This window comes from Electrona antarctica, assembly GCF_951216825.1.
Source record: "Electrona antarctica genome assembly, chromosome: 4".
NCBI classification, from domain to species: domain Eukaryota; kingdom Metazoa; phylum Chordata; class Actinopteri; order Myctophiformes; family Myctophidae; genus Electrona; species Electrona antarctica.
This window is the reverse complement of record NC_136809.1, coordinates 30,982,086-30,996,645: the sequence shown is the minus strand read 5'-3', so window position 1 is coordinate 30,996,645 and position 14,560 is coordinate 30,982,086. Positions and strand designations below refer to the sequence as shown.

Below are 14,560 nucleotides of genomic sequence, written 5' to 3'. Positions count from 1 at the left end.
CTGATGTCTGTATTCTAAGATATGTAGGTGAAATAATAAAATTGAAATACTTAAGTGTAGTGTCAAAAAATCCTTTGTCAAGTCCCGCCTATGGTTGTGACCCTCTTTGCACCCATTGGTTGCAGTTTCTTGGTTGGACGAAAATCCTCTCTCCATCCACTACCATTGACATGTTTTTTCAGTTTCTTCATATCGATATATTCATATTGGGTGTCTCCGGAAGATATGTCGCATCTTTTGGCCAACGAGGAACTGTATAAAAAGACAAACTGTTGCAATGTGGTACTGCAAATCAAACAGCCCACCCAGATGGCTCTGATGTCCTTCGAATGTCCTAAAGTACTTCCTAAAGTAGCCTTAAGATGGACCCCACCTGGAAAGAGGAAACAAGGGAGGCCAAAAGCAACCTGGCGGAAAACTGTGACCTCAGAACTGAAGATGGCAAATCTGACATGGGGCGAGGTACAACTTGCTGAGGACCTGATGGAAGCAGATAGATAGGTGGAAGCCTTATGTTCCACCGGGAACGAAGAGGATTAAGTAAGTTAGTCATATTGATGTGTATTCAATTCTTATTTAAAACTTGGTGTCAATAAAAACGAACATCCCAGGTGCAGCATAGTGACTGGGCAAAATATGTTTTAATTAGAGATGTCCCGATACTGTATCGGTATCGGAAAAAGTATCGGATCGGCCCTTATTTGTCATATCGGGTCATATCGGTATCGGTGAATATGCCAGTCTAACCACCGATACGGTAAATAAAATGTTGGGACATGGAGTTTGCTTTGGAGTTGCCCAAACTGCAAGTGCACATTTGAGTGAGGAGTCTGATAAACAACACAAGATATATAGCTAGATAGCTGAGAACACAACACTGGTATCGGTATTCGGTATCGGCTAACACAGAAATTGAGGTATTGGGATCGGAAGCGAAAAAAGTGTATCAGCCTCGGGACATCCCTAGTTTTAATGTGTATTCAATTCTTATTTAAAAATTGGTGTTAATAAAAAAGGAACATCCCAGGTGCAGCATAGTGACTGGGCAAAAATGATGTTTTAGCAAATTCAACATAAACCATAAGGCAGAACCAACCATGGAGGAACAAGGGCAGAAGGAGCCTGCTGGTTAGTCAGTCAGGGACCCATCAGAATGGGGGATGGTTTGTCCTTAACTCAATCTTTTTAGTATCGTTCATGCAGTCCCTACACATAGGAACTGATTGGGCTACAGAGATGTTATGGTTGGTTGACGCTCATAGACAAGATAAGGTCCACACAGTGGATTAAGCTCCAAAGCTTAAAAGTATTTATTAATTTACTCATACTAATCAATCAGCAACACTTACAATACGATTGGTACCAGCTGCGGTTGGCATCACTGGGTGATTTATAATGAGATAAACAAAGTGAAATGAACCCAAAACTAAGTACTGCACCCATATATATATATATATTGTGCGTGTGTGTGTGGAGACAGGTGCAGTACTTAGTTTAGACAGTACTTGGTTTAGACTAGTCATTGGTTTGTCCTACAAAACCCTCACCCTAACCTCCCACGGGGCAGCACACCTAAACCTAACCTTAACCCATGTCTAACCAATGACTAGTCTAAACTAAGTGCACCCCATTCTGAATTCATTGTGCATAAAGTGAAGTATTTAAAACCTTTTGTTTTAATCTTGATGATTATGGCGTACATCTCATGAAAATCAAAAAATCCTATCCCAATGAATTAGAATATTTTACTAGACCACTAAAAACAAATTATTTTTTTAAAAGGTTGGAGGGGATTCAGGTAGAATATTAAGTAGCTAATTTTTACAGTATTACTTAAAGCACATACCACAAAGAACATTTTAGAAAGGGCCCACGTGCTGCTTTCAAAGCCAGTGCTTAGATCCTTTCCAAGCTGACACATTATGTGTGTGTTGCATTCTTGCCATTGGGCATCAACCATAGATACTGTTCATAATATACCAAAATGTCACTCCACACAGTTCAGGAAAAAGTCAACCAGAAACGGCCAAACTATTTCAACATTTTATTTTATAAAAAAATATCCCATGACCATACAGCTTGATGATGTGGGTAGCAATGGGTCATTCTCCTCCATGTACCTTGTATAGGACTGAACCAGTCCAGAGCAGTCCAGGACCAGCAGAATCTCTGAGACCACACCTTCATATAATAAAACATGCACAATACACACACTCACCCTGACAGACACTCGTGCTCGATGAAATTCAGAGTTGCACACAGTGAAATACACAGAAGACACGCTCACACGAGTGTAACTGCACACATTTATGTATAAAAAAAAACATTTGTTCAGTCCAGCTCTTGGTTGACAGACGCAGTTATGTAATACAGTACACAATTACAAAACAACTGAAAACTTGGAAAGGAAACAAATCGTTTCCAAATCTTAACTATATTTTGCTCAATTGGACATATTGAAGATGTCACAGGTGAAATAACAAACTATCAAAATGAGAAATATTAGCAGGTTTGCTGAAGAAAGTTACGTTCTGCACTTAAGATGAGGCAGTGTATGTGTATCTTTTCTTTTCGTTCTTTTTATTTATTTTTTACTCTGTTATGATATTATGCAAATGATCACTCTCCTTCATAACACAATCCAGGTGCATCGGTCACTGTCTGCCAACACTTGCAGGGAAGAGCCTACAGATCAGAGCAGGGGGGGGGGGGGTTGAATCACACATCTTCATTATCACTACAAACCCTTAAATTAGTTATCAGAATGTGTGTGTGTGTGTGTGTGTGTGTGTGTGTGTGTGTGTGTGTGTGTGTGTGTGTGTGTGTGTGTGTGTGTGTGTGTAAACTCACCTTTGTGCAGAGCTTCATTAGTCATGCGGTTGATGTATCGGGAGCTGTTCTCAGGAACTAGCCACTTCATCACTGTATTCACACAGGACTTCCTGTAAGAACTCCAAACACTTCCACTGAGTGGGGAAGACACAGAGTGACCTTGAATTAGATTGGGCGCCTCAAAACTGAGTGGTTGGGGCACGTACAACCTGGGCTCTGATGCTCAACCTAATAGACCCATAGTTAAAAATAATAGACATGGCACTGGAAATTCCCTCCCATCCACTCGCATGGAGTTTCTCACCCAGCGCATACTCCCCTTTCACCCCTTCTGAGTCATAAAAGAGCACCGCCGATAAGGAGTACGAGCTCCATTGTATCGCTCGTTCATGTGCCTGGACCCAGCTGCAGTACCAATGATCGGCCAGCATGTCGATTTGGCTTCAATTCTTCCTCGGTTCTGAGGACTTGAAATTTGAATAGACCATATTCACACGGTGGCCATGTTGGCATTTTGCATTGAAAAAGCAGGGTGGCAACCACAGATATAAAAACCTAGATACCTATATACCTATATGCACACAGGATAACACTTCCTACTTCAGAGACCCTTCCCTACTTCCTTCAGGTGTTACCGATGATACTACACACGTTGTGGCCCTTGGCTTGGTACCCTAGGCAGAATTTGGCCCTTGGGGAAAACTAATTAGGGAACCCTGGTATACACACACAGTATTAATCTCATCCAAGAAAGACCAATAAAGAAACCAATTTAGTCTGTGCAGAAATAATTCAAATTCAATTCATTCATAATCAGCCAAATGGCACAGATTATGCGGGGGTCCATAATCGTATATTTCCACGCAAAATATGCAGGCTCAGATGATTTCTGATTTCATAAACTCCAAATTTTTCACCTCTTCCGTTCGTTCTTGTTGAATTCACATAAAAAGCATTGCTCCTGTGTGTGTTCTGTCCAAAATTGTTGCTGTGCATAGAGCCTATTCGCTAAAGTTTGCGCGTGTGCAGTCTGTGCACATTGTCTTTGGATTTTCAATGACGTCACACCATTGGAGCCATTTTTGAGTGGTGCAACCACTCCTATAGACAGCCATGTGTGTCCCTGGCTGTCTCCGAGCACGAACATAGCGTTTGGTTGGTTTTCACCACCACTTTGTCACTGTTGCGCAGCCCAACACACATTAACTGTATATGATGATTTCGGGTGTGACAATACAGTACAGTGACAGTACAGTACAGGGACCCCCACACCGTAACTCTGTCATTTCTAAACCATTTCGGACGTGGGCGCGTTCCTGGGGGTCTTGATGTTCCGGGGACCCCCACACGGAGTTGCACCACTCACACCCGTGAGTGAGTTGCACCACTCACTCACGGGTGTGATTTTCTTTTCTTGTGTACCCTATAAAACCACTTTAGTTCATTTTCATGTGCCACCCATGTTCTGATAAGCAGGTTATCAGTACTTAGAGATAATAGATACAGATAACAGGTGGTACAATTATTATTATTATTATTATGATAGAGAAGTGCTGCTCTGCAATGGGGTGGAGCTGAGCGACATAAGCTGCATGGTGTCAGATTTCGCTTGGTGTAGACAGGTCTTCCAACATTGAGTTAAAGCTGCATTGGACTTACGGTACGGTGAGCTTACTTCCACTACCGGTGGTGAGAAGCCAAGTGTAAACGGCAGGGAAATTCTAGCACCACGACATGCCTAGTTGACAGTAATAACTGCTGCTCACCTCGTTTGACCTTTGACTTCTGTGAGGTCACCGACCCCAATGGTACAACACATGCCAGTGTTAAGGTCCCAGCTGACCTGCAGGTTGGAGTGGTAAGTGTTGGGCCTGGTGACAAAGAGAATGCGTCAACACCTAGAGAGGATTGCAGAACAGAGTAATGTACCATACAGATGACCAGGGCCAAATAAAGCTATCAAGAGGTAATGGAAGACAATAGGAGTGTAACGATACATTTTAACAGCGATACGATACATGGTTGACGATAGATTCCGGTTCATTTCTGGTTGTATCTGTTTGCTTGGCAACCTAGAACCATTCATACATTGGCGAAGAGTGCAATCTATCATAAACCACTGAAGGCCACATGACTGAGTCAAGTCTAAGTCATCATCAGTGAAGCGTCAGTTTAGACTTGACGGAGATTTCCATCACCGGCAGGGAATGTGAAATAATGGCAAAGTAGCAAATAAACTTAAACAATGACTGTAAATAACTCCAAATGCAGTGCAACCACTTCTCCCCTGAACCAAAATGTTCTCATCAACTACTCTTCTCTGTGCAAAGTGTTCAACAGTAGGGTGAGGTGGGGTACCTGCAGTGCTCCTCTTCAGAGTTGGAAAAGGCCAACAAAAGCAGGCCAATGTTGATCATCACCTTGTTGGTCTCAGGACACACCTAATACACAAACCACTTTTAATAATATATACAGTGTGTGTACAATATAGCACGCGCGCGCACACACACACACACACACACACACACACACACACACACACACACACACACACACACACACACACACACACACACACACACACACACACACACACACACACACACACACACACACACACACACACACACACACACACACACACACACACACACACACACACACACACACACACACACACACAGTGTTTGTGTGCGTATTAGTTTACCTCCAGTATAACAACATCATAGTCGCTGAAGGAGCAGAACTGAGGGGCCCAGGCAGCATCACTCCTGATCACCTCATTTATAAGATACTCAAAGTCCAGTGTCAACTGCTCCACACACACACTCTGCAATAGATGACAGACAACATCACAGCTCTCCAACATCATCAGTGTACAGCTAATCTCAGGCATTGATGGCCCCGTCACTGCCAAACTGTGCACACACACTCCCTGGGGACCCAGGGAGTGCGAGTGGACTTTTTCAGATGGGCCTGTCATAGCGCAACCATGAGGCCGGTTTTTGCTACACATTGTGATATTACTCCTACAGATTTTGTCCAAAGATCACGCAAATCTGTACACCTCAGATAGTCATGTGATCACCACGGTGCTGTCCAAATTCCCATATTCTATCCCAATTGGCTAAGATTGGATTCCAAAGTTAGCAGGAACAAAATTCCCACTAGGCCAAGGAACTGCCACCAGCAGGTCGATGTTGAGAACAAAATGCCTCAAATCATGAATGAAGCGTCCGATTGCTGTGAAAGAAGACATGGCACCCTTTTCACATCGGCCTATTATAAACGCCACAATAACCTACCTGACCTGGCAGAGACCTGTGTTCTGAGGAGCACTTGTTCTAGTTGAAAATGTCTTGTGTACGCAACATTGATTTAGATTCCTAATTTCCTATAAAGCCGAAATGCTTTATTACTATATTGTTAGTATGATATAGTAGTGTGATAGTATGACAATAGTATAGCTTGGAGCATATATGTATGACGAGACATACAGAATCAACAGTATCGTATTCCTTTAAGTGCAGAGATGTTTTGAAACAAACACACACCTGTCCGTTATGTGAACCAGTGACCAACTGCAGGTTCCTTCCCTTCAGATCTGTGACAGTGAATGGCAGCTGCACCTTATCATCCACATAACCTAGAGACACACAGAGCAACATCACCTTATCATCGACATCCACATAACCTAGACAGACACAGAGCAACATCACCTTATCATCCACATAACCGTCCTAGACAGACACAGAGCAAGAGCAACATGACATTATGTGCCTCCCCAGTGTCTGCCCAGTGCCTCCCCAGTGTCCCACTGAGTGCCTCCCCAGTGCCTCCCCAGTGTCTGCCCAGTGCCTCCCCAGTGTCCCACTGAGTTAGCCTGGCTAATAAGCCAGACTAATATCACACAACACTGTCGCGGTATATTAGTCTGGGCTGGCTCCACTTGGATTTAATTTCCCGGGGGGCGGGTTCAAACATTTTCTCTTTGACGCAATTGGTCAGAGCTACTGTCAGTCAAAAGTCTCAAGCATTGAACGTCACTGTACCAAAGCCCGCCCATATTGCATACCGTGTCCCGATTGGTCCGACCTGTTCTCGGTTGTAGGAAAGAGGCGTGCAACTGAGCCTCGCCAGACCGTAATCCGCTGGTAGGCAATTTTGTTTTGCCAACGGCTGATTCGGTCTGGTTTATTAACCAGGCTACCACTGAGTGCCTCCCCAGTGCCTCCCCAGTGCCCCACTAAGTGCCTCCCCAGTGTCCCCCCAGTGCCTCCCCAGTGTCTGCCCAGTGCCCACCAGTGCCTCCCCATGCAGTACCTCCCCAGTGCCTCCAATAGCAATACAAGAGCAATAATTCAAATTAATCTTAATTTATTAATCAAATTAATTAATTAATCAAATTAATTAATTAATTAATCAAATTAATTAATTAATTAATTAAATTCCCAGCATGATGCTGGGCACCCCGTGCCCAGCACCATGCCAAAGATTTTTCCTGCAGGAAACCCTGAATAGGGATGTACCGATATAATTAGTGTGGTTGCCCTAAAGGGCAACCAGACTATTGTAATTGTAACACTTTATTCTTTATTTACCTGGATTAGTCTTTTTTTTAATGTGCTACTCCTCCCACAGTTTTGACTGTACGCACTTGAGCCATATCTCAAATTGACCGGCTTCATCGGGAAGGTTGTGCTTGTATTTTTTTAAGAGAAATGTTGTATAGTTTAATTGATATGAATTTATTAGTGAATAGAATTTCCCCATTGACATGAATGGGAAAATGCGATTTTTCGCATTTTGTCACATTCAAGTATTTTTTCCTCAGAGACTGTAAGCACTATAGTTACAAAACTTGGAGGGTAGGTTCATAATAATTACTAAAATTAATCAACTTATAATGTTATCGGTCGGCCTCATGGTGGCGCTATAACAGCCCACTTTACGTTTTGGCTTATAACTCTTGAACCGTGGGTCGTAAAATCAAATTATTTTTTCCCTGATTTCCTTGGGTCATGACGCATCTCCTCATATAGGCCACGCCCATTTGCGTCATGATAGATTTTCCGCCATTTTGAATTTTATCCAAAACACACTTTTAGCTCCTCCTCCTACATATGTTGTCCAAATCTCACAAAAATCGGCACACATGATCTCGGGACCCATCCGATTAAAACACCAACTGCAGAATTTTGGTAGTGCGTATCGTTCGGCCGTAATCGTCGTCCGAAGTTAGTAGGAGGGGCCTATATCACAAAAAATGCCATAAATCACGAACGGAATGTCCAATCCATCCCAAATTTGAATCACATGTCGCGGGTGGTTGAATCAACCAAGTACCAAAAGCAATTCTATTTTCATCCATAGGGGGCGCCGCAAATGCGAGAAATGTAACCGTTTGTCGCAAAAACATGATTTTTGACGCGACATTGTAATTGGCTGGCAATATCAGTGGGAGGGGCATATGTAAGCCACTGCGGCAACCACACTTTGCAATTTTTTAAAATTGCGACCTTTCTAGTTCATTGCTGTTATGGACGATAACCGATATAACTTGTCGATATGATCTCATTCTGTATTAAAAATACTAGACATGTACGTGCCCGTCGGCCACCTGCCTACTAAATTAATTTGAAAAAGCAATGCCTCTTTATTCCAAAACTAGGGATGCACCGTTATTGAAATGTTGGCCCATATCCCAATATAAACAGTTTGAATTAAGTTAAATGAGAAAAAGAGGTTGCGCAGCAATGGTTTTCAGTGGAGTGCTGAAGCCAAATCCAGTATACATGAAGTTATCGTTTGGTAGCACATCCAAAAATGTAGTAAATGGCGGACAAAGTACTCACATTTCCATTTCTTTATTGGCAACATAATAATTCTATAATAAAATTGCCGCTAAAACCGATATTATTCAATTAGATACCGTTATAATTTTAAGGCCAATATCGGCCGATACCAATGTGATTACCAATTCATTGCCCATTCCTACCACATAACCTAGAGTCTAGGGTCTACTAGTCTAGGTCCTAGACTAGTAGAGACCAGCGTTTCTCAAATGGGGGGGGGGGATATGAGGGGGGTAAAAACATTAAAACATTGCCAAATGTGTGAACCTGCTGTTCTGCAGTTTAACTAAATTAAATCAAAAACCTATATTGAATAAAAATCTGTATTTGACATTTGCTGTTTAATTTTGGACACATTGGTGTCAAAACTGGACTTAATGACAGGAAACTTGAAGGTTTAAAATAAGTCTGCTATTCTCAGCCGTTCTCTGCGCACAGCACCTTCATGCTGCAGAGCATAAATTAGGCTGAGGGACTGACCCGATGACCTTTGCTGCATGTCACACCCTGTCTCTCACCTTTAAGTTGTTTCTTGTCGATCTATATTGTACTATGCAAATAGAAAGGCCAAAATGGCCAAATCATTGTTTTTAAAAAAAAAGGCACTAATCGCTTTCACTGCATTCACTCTAATGTGTAATGTTATATCCATCTACTAATTCCCAAAACCTGTGGGTGTGTACTGTGTATCTGTCCAGGGCATAACGCAGACACTGTCTTGCCAATCGACTTCAAACCTAGACAGACAGAACACCACCCTCATCATTCACTAAGCTTAGACGGATACAAAATAGCTAGCCTAAGACAACCTCTGATTGCCTGACTTTCTCTCTTTTTCTTCTTTCATATACTGTATATATGAAGGCTTTTCTGCCTTGTATTTATAGTACAGTGGAGATATACTGTATGAAGGCTTTTCTGCCTTCTATTTATAGTACAGTGGGGATATGACAGGGCCCAGGGAAAGAGTCTGGGAATTACACGCAGCAACGGTCTGTCAGGCTCGGGAGTCGGGAATCAAATCCACATCTCGCTGTCAGGCTGCATCAGAGCCTATGATGGTACGAGAGTTAACCAGTAGGCCCATAGATATTAAAACTTATAGATGCCTCATTGGTCGCTGCAGTTCGTTGGAGCGACCTGTCTGCAACAGGAGGAAGTCAAGCGGAATATTGAAGGCATGTGCCTCCGATTTGCCTACCGTTCTTCCATTTTGCTTCCCCTATATGCTTCGCAAGGAATCTCGGGAAAGCTTGTCAATAAAATCACGCATCGCCATTACCTCCCGTTGCCTCCATGTTGCCTTCCGTTGAGATACAGACAGCCCAGAGCCGGAAGAGGCGTCTACGTTTATATGTCTATGAGTAGGCCACCGGCGCCATCGCTCAGTCCTTCTCCTTTCTCTCCCACACACACCCCTTACCTCCAGCATCTTGCTCTGCTGCCCCTGGCTGTGGGAGGCGGTAGTGTAGGCGGGTGTAGTTGACGTAGCCAGGCTCGCTGAGACTTGCGTCTTGAGACGAGGATGAGGGTGGGGTTGGCGGGGACGAAGATGAGGATGAGGCAGCGGGCGACATCACCTGCTCCGAGTGGGGGGGCAAAGAAGCCTGGCTCCCGGCTCCTGATGTTGAAGGCTGTGGTAAACCCGTCCGCCTCCCCTCCTTCTCCCTCCTCCCTTTACAGTCCTCCTCTCCCTCGTCCTCCTTCTCCTCGACCTGTGTCTCGCCACTTGTCCCTCTGTCCTCTGGGACTCTCCCTGCCTCTCTTCTCCCTCTGTCACCATCTGGTGCCCTCCTCTCTCCATCCCTCTCTGTGTCCCTTGCTCCTCCCTGTGCCCGTCGGAAGAGGTCGGCAGCAAACTCCCTGGCCCGTGCGGCCGCCTGAGCCTGGCCAGGAGACAAGGGGGACGGCCCTGGTCTGTTGGACGGATGTCTGCCTTCGGGGGATCCCTGAGGTAGTGTGGAAGTAGAAGAGGAAGATGGAGGGGACGAGATGGAGGTGGAAGCAGAGGGTTGACCTGATGATGGTGCTGCTCTCTTGGTGTATAGTATCTGAGATGACTGGCTCTGTTCACCTGCAGGAGAAACAAAATATATAGATGAGAAATTTGAATTATAAATGATGATGGCCCTGTGCAGTGGCCACACAGATATTGCCAATATTCACTACAACTCCTGTTGTAATATAAAGCTAACCACCCTAACCACAACAGCAAAAAAAAACAATTGTAATTCAAATGTTTATTCACTTTATTTTTTAAAGTGCTTAAACTATATTTATGCAGCCTGAAGACAAGTACATCACTAGTGTGTGTGTGTGTGTGTGTGTGTGTGTGTGTGTGTGTGTGTGTGTGTGTGTGTGTGTGTGTGTGTGTGTGTGTGTGTGTTACCCGTGCAGAGGGCGATGCCACAGGCCATCAGTGAGTAGCTGGTGTTTAACAGGATGACCTGGTCTTTTTTCAGCTGGAAGGCTGGCTGGAAGGTGGGGAAGGGGTAAACCACCTGGTACCTGCTGTTGAGCACATAGCCATGCTCCAGACATTCACCACCTGGACAGACAGCACAGAGATAGACAAATTTATAACATAAACTTCACTCCATGTTGGTTAAAACAAACACATCACAAAATGGTGTCCTGTATCTCCCTCTGAAGCACGCACAACTTCAATTCCGCAGGTGTAATGTTTTTAGGTGTTTTTGGGTTGTGCTGAACTGCCGATTGATGACATTATGTATAAACAATTTTAGAGATGTTCACTAGTTGCCGATGAGTTATTACAGAAAACCTTAACAATGGGGGTCTGGTGCAGACCTTTGCTGATAACAGTAACAGGCCACATCAGGTGACAGCTTAGTAGCCTCTGCAGCATGGTGAAGCCACAAACATCTGTATTTATTAAAGGGATAATTCACTTTCAAATAAAATAAACATAAAAAAGAAATATAAAAAAGAAAAAATCACAGATCCTTCAAACATTAGAATGTCCTTTCTAATGTGTGAGAGGGCCATGATTTTTCCATTACTTTTTATCATTTTCTTTTTTTTTATGTTTATTTTATCTGAAAGTGAAAGAGTCCTATATTTTTAACTAACATAATATAATATAAGGGCGAGTCATTGGCCATCTCAGACAATGACAACAGGTAAACAGAGATGACTGCCTAGTGTGTGGTTTACCTGTGCGTATGGTCGTGGCTGAGGGGACAGGACAGCAGCGAGAGCAGGATTTAGAAGGAGGCTTAGAAGCAATGGTGATGTAGATGTCTCTGTTGTTCTCATCACTCATCATCAGGTGAATCAGAGGTGTGCTGGTGCTGCGTGCACTGGAGGCAGAGAGGGGCAAGCAATTATCAAGAAGGGTTTTATTTGTTACTTAACTTACACCAGTAAGACGCCCTGAGGGCGAGGTCGCGTGCAGTGTGCATGCATCCGTCTGGGTGACGGCAGACTGCTGGGCGAGTGCTGGCGCTTTGGCATAGGGGGGTCACATCAACAAATGGAATTAATTCTTTACTGGCCGTATATGGAGCGTGTCTTCAGTGTACAGAGTTTGATGAGGTCGGATCAACATATGGAATGTCAGAACAAGTCAGCTCCATATATATGGAGATTTAAGGGTGGCAGCGGGGGTAGTGTCTTGAGTGTACAGGGTTTGATGAGGTCTGGCCATATATGGCCAACACTCTTCGCTGACAGGTGCCGCCCCAGCCAGTAGGATTACATGCAATCACAATTATCATCCTTCCTGCCCGGTTTTCTGTTCAACATTGACGCCAAATGTGGTCTATGTCAGACACACACGGCCCATTTATCTCCCTCAAATTAGTTGTCAATCCACAGACAAATAATTGCATTTTCTTTACAGGACAGTCATTGTTAGTATGAATCTGGTGTTTTCTCTTACTTGAAGCCAAAGATGACAATTTTGGAGTCATCATTGGGCCACTCACACACAGTAAGATACAGGTCACTGTAAATGTCCTCCCCTGCAAATAGCCGCACATGATGGACCTGGATAGAAAGTCAGGGGAAAAAAGAGAGGCAAGCATATATGAGAAAAAGGACATGCCAGTAGTACTAAAATACAATTCAGCAGGACATTCTATCTCAAGTTAGTATGTCCCCTCTGTGTTATATTTATCACACGCACTCATCTTAAAAATGTTGTCTTAAGAACCCCCTCGCAAATTTGAAAGAATGCTTGAATTCTATCTTGTAAAGGTAAAATGATAGCAAAACTGATATTGGGTATTTTTGCACCAGGTAGCATGCAAAAATAAAATAGATTACCTGTTTAAGTCTGCTGTGCAAGTTAAACTCCCACCAATACAGATGATAGGTATAGAAAGAGAAATCATCGTCCTCTCCCCAGTCACTGGTGTACGACAGAACGTAGCGGCCACATTTGGTAAACCCAAGAAAAATGTGTCTGGAAACAGAGAGGTGACGTTGTGCATTTTTAGTAACACAGGCACCAGGTACCACATAATAAAGACTCAGTCAGTGGTGACTACTAGCAGGCTCATAAACACATCAAGGTAATGCTATGACACATGACCTTCTTGATTTATCAAATAGTTCCAATTAAACTGTTTAATGCTATACAGCAGATATTTAATGGCACTTGCGCTTCTGAATTTCTGATTTCCATGCATATGTCAGAGGAAAAAAACACAAATGAGTTAAATTGCTCATTTGTTTTTTTCTACCATACCTGAAGTTCGCAATGCTTCATGTAAGGCCAAGATAGGACCGTTATGAAGTCAAAGTAGGTCTGGCCACTCTGGGAAACCCCATGCTAATTAAATCACCCATTCCCACTGGCATATAAAGCCAGTAATCAACTGGTATTTTCCATTAGAACACACACACACACTTACCCTGCTCTAAGAAACTCTTCGCTGACTATGTTCTTCAAGGGGACACACACACGGGGTGGTAGTTTCCTGAAAAGGCGTTGTGAAAACTGGCCTGACAGCTGTGGAACACGTGGAAAGAGTGAGCCATGAGAGATGCACTGTAGGATGGAATGACAGTCACTGAAACCAACAACTCTGGTCAATGATATGTGGGCATGAGACTCTGACATCTGCATGGACACACAATATCCTTCAACAACCCTTCACAGACCAACAGTAGCATAAAACAAATAGGTTTGCTGTATGTTTACTTAGAAGTCACTCAGTAACAAATGATAATGGATGAAGAAAATTATCCAGTGGATCCGACTGGTTATCTGCAGCCTAATGTCACCAACATCCATGTCACTCGCTAGCTAAGCTTTTAAGCTAACATCAACCAGTTCTATTCAGTGTGTATGAACAGTATGATGGGTCTGCCAGCTTGGTGGCTAGCTGGTTAGCTAGAAGTAGCAAACCAAGGCAACGTAGGCAGAGAGCGTAATATAGTTCAAACATTCCCTGTCACTAATGAATTACCTTACTAACGGGTTGGGCGAACCCACAGGACTAATGGACGTTCCGACGATGGCCTTTAAGTTATATGCTGCTAATTAATTAGCCGGCTAGCCTGGCTAGCCCCAGGTAAGGACAGAAGGCTTGCAGTAAGAAACTCGTACAGCAATTATTCATACTGTTCTCTCGTCTCGTCCCGTCTTTCTTACACACCGCAAGACTTCGTCGGTTGCCCCATACCTTTCCACGCGTGAGAAGCTTGACGACATGGTCTTTATGCTTTCTTTGCGTTTTCTGTTTGTTGTCGTCCTTCTCAGATTTCGAGCTGGGCGCCATCTCCCACTCTGAACTGTTTTCTGTCCATACATACAAGGCCCTCCCGATTGGCTCACGGTCACAATATATCCACTCTTTCACTGGCTCAGAGGCCCGTCAATCAAACCCAAAAGGTGAGGGAGA

The 14,560-nt window shown here is 43.6% G+C and overlaps 1 protein-coding gene across 1 annotated transcript; it reads right to left on the bottom strand.

Moving 5' to 3' along the window:
* Positions 1–2,031: 2,031 nt before the first annotated feature.
* Positions 2,032–14,470, bottom strand: dcaf15 (DDB1 and CUL4 associated factor 15). The gene is made up of 13 exons (XM_079500093.1): positions 14,342–14,470; positions 13,568–13,665; positions 12,978–13,116; positions 12,592–12,698; positions 11,865–12,010; positions 11,077–11,235; positions 10,111–10,761; positions 6,387–6,478; positions 5,540–5,662; positions 5,191–5,273; positions 4,599–4,703; positions 2,851–2,966; positions 2,032–2,685 (listed from the first exon to the last, which is right to left on the bottom strand). The coding sequence occupies exons 1-13, from the start codon at positions 14,435–14,437 to the stop codon at positions 2,630–2,632; spliced, it is 1,971 nt and encodes a 656-aa protein (XP_079356219.1). The 5' UTR covers positions 14,438–14,470; the 3' UTR covers positions 2,032–2,629.
* Positions 14,471–14,560: the final 90 nt, after the last annotated feature.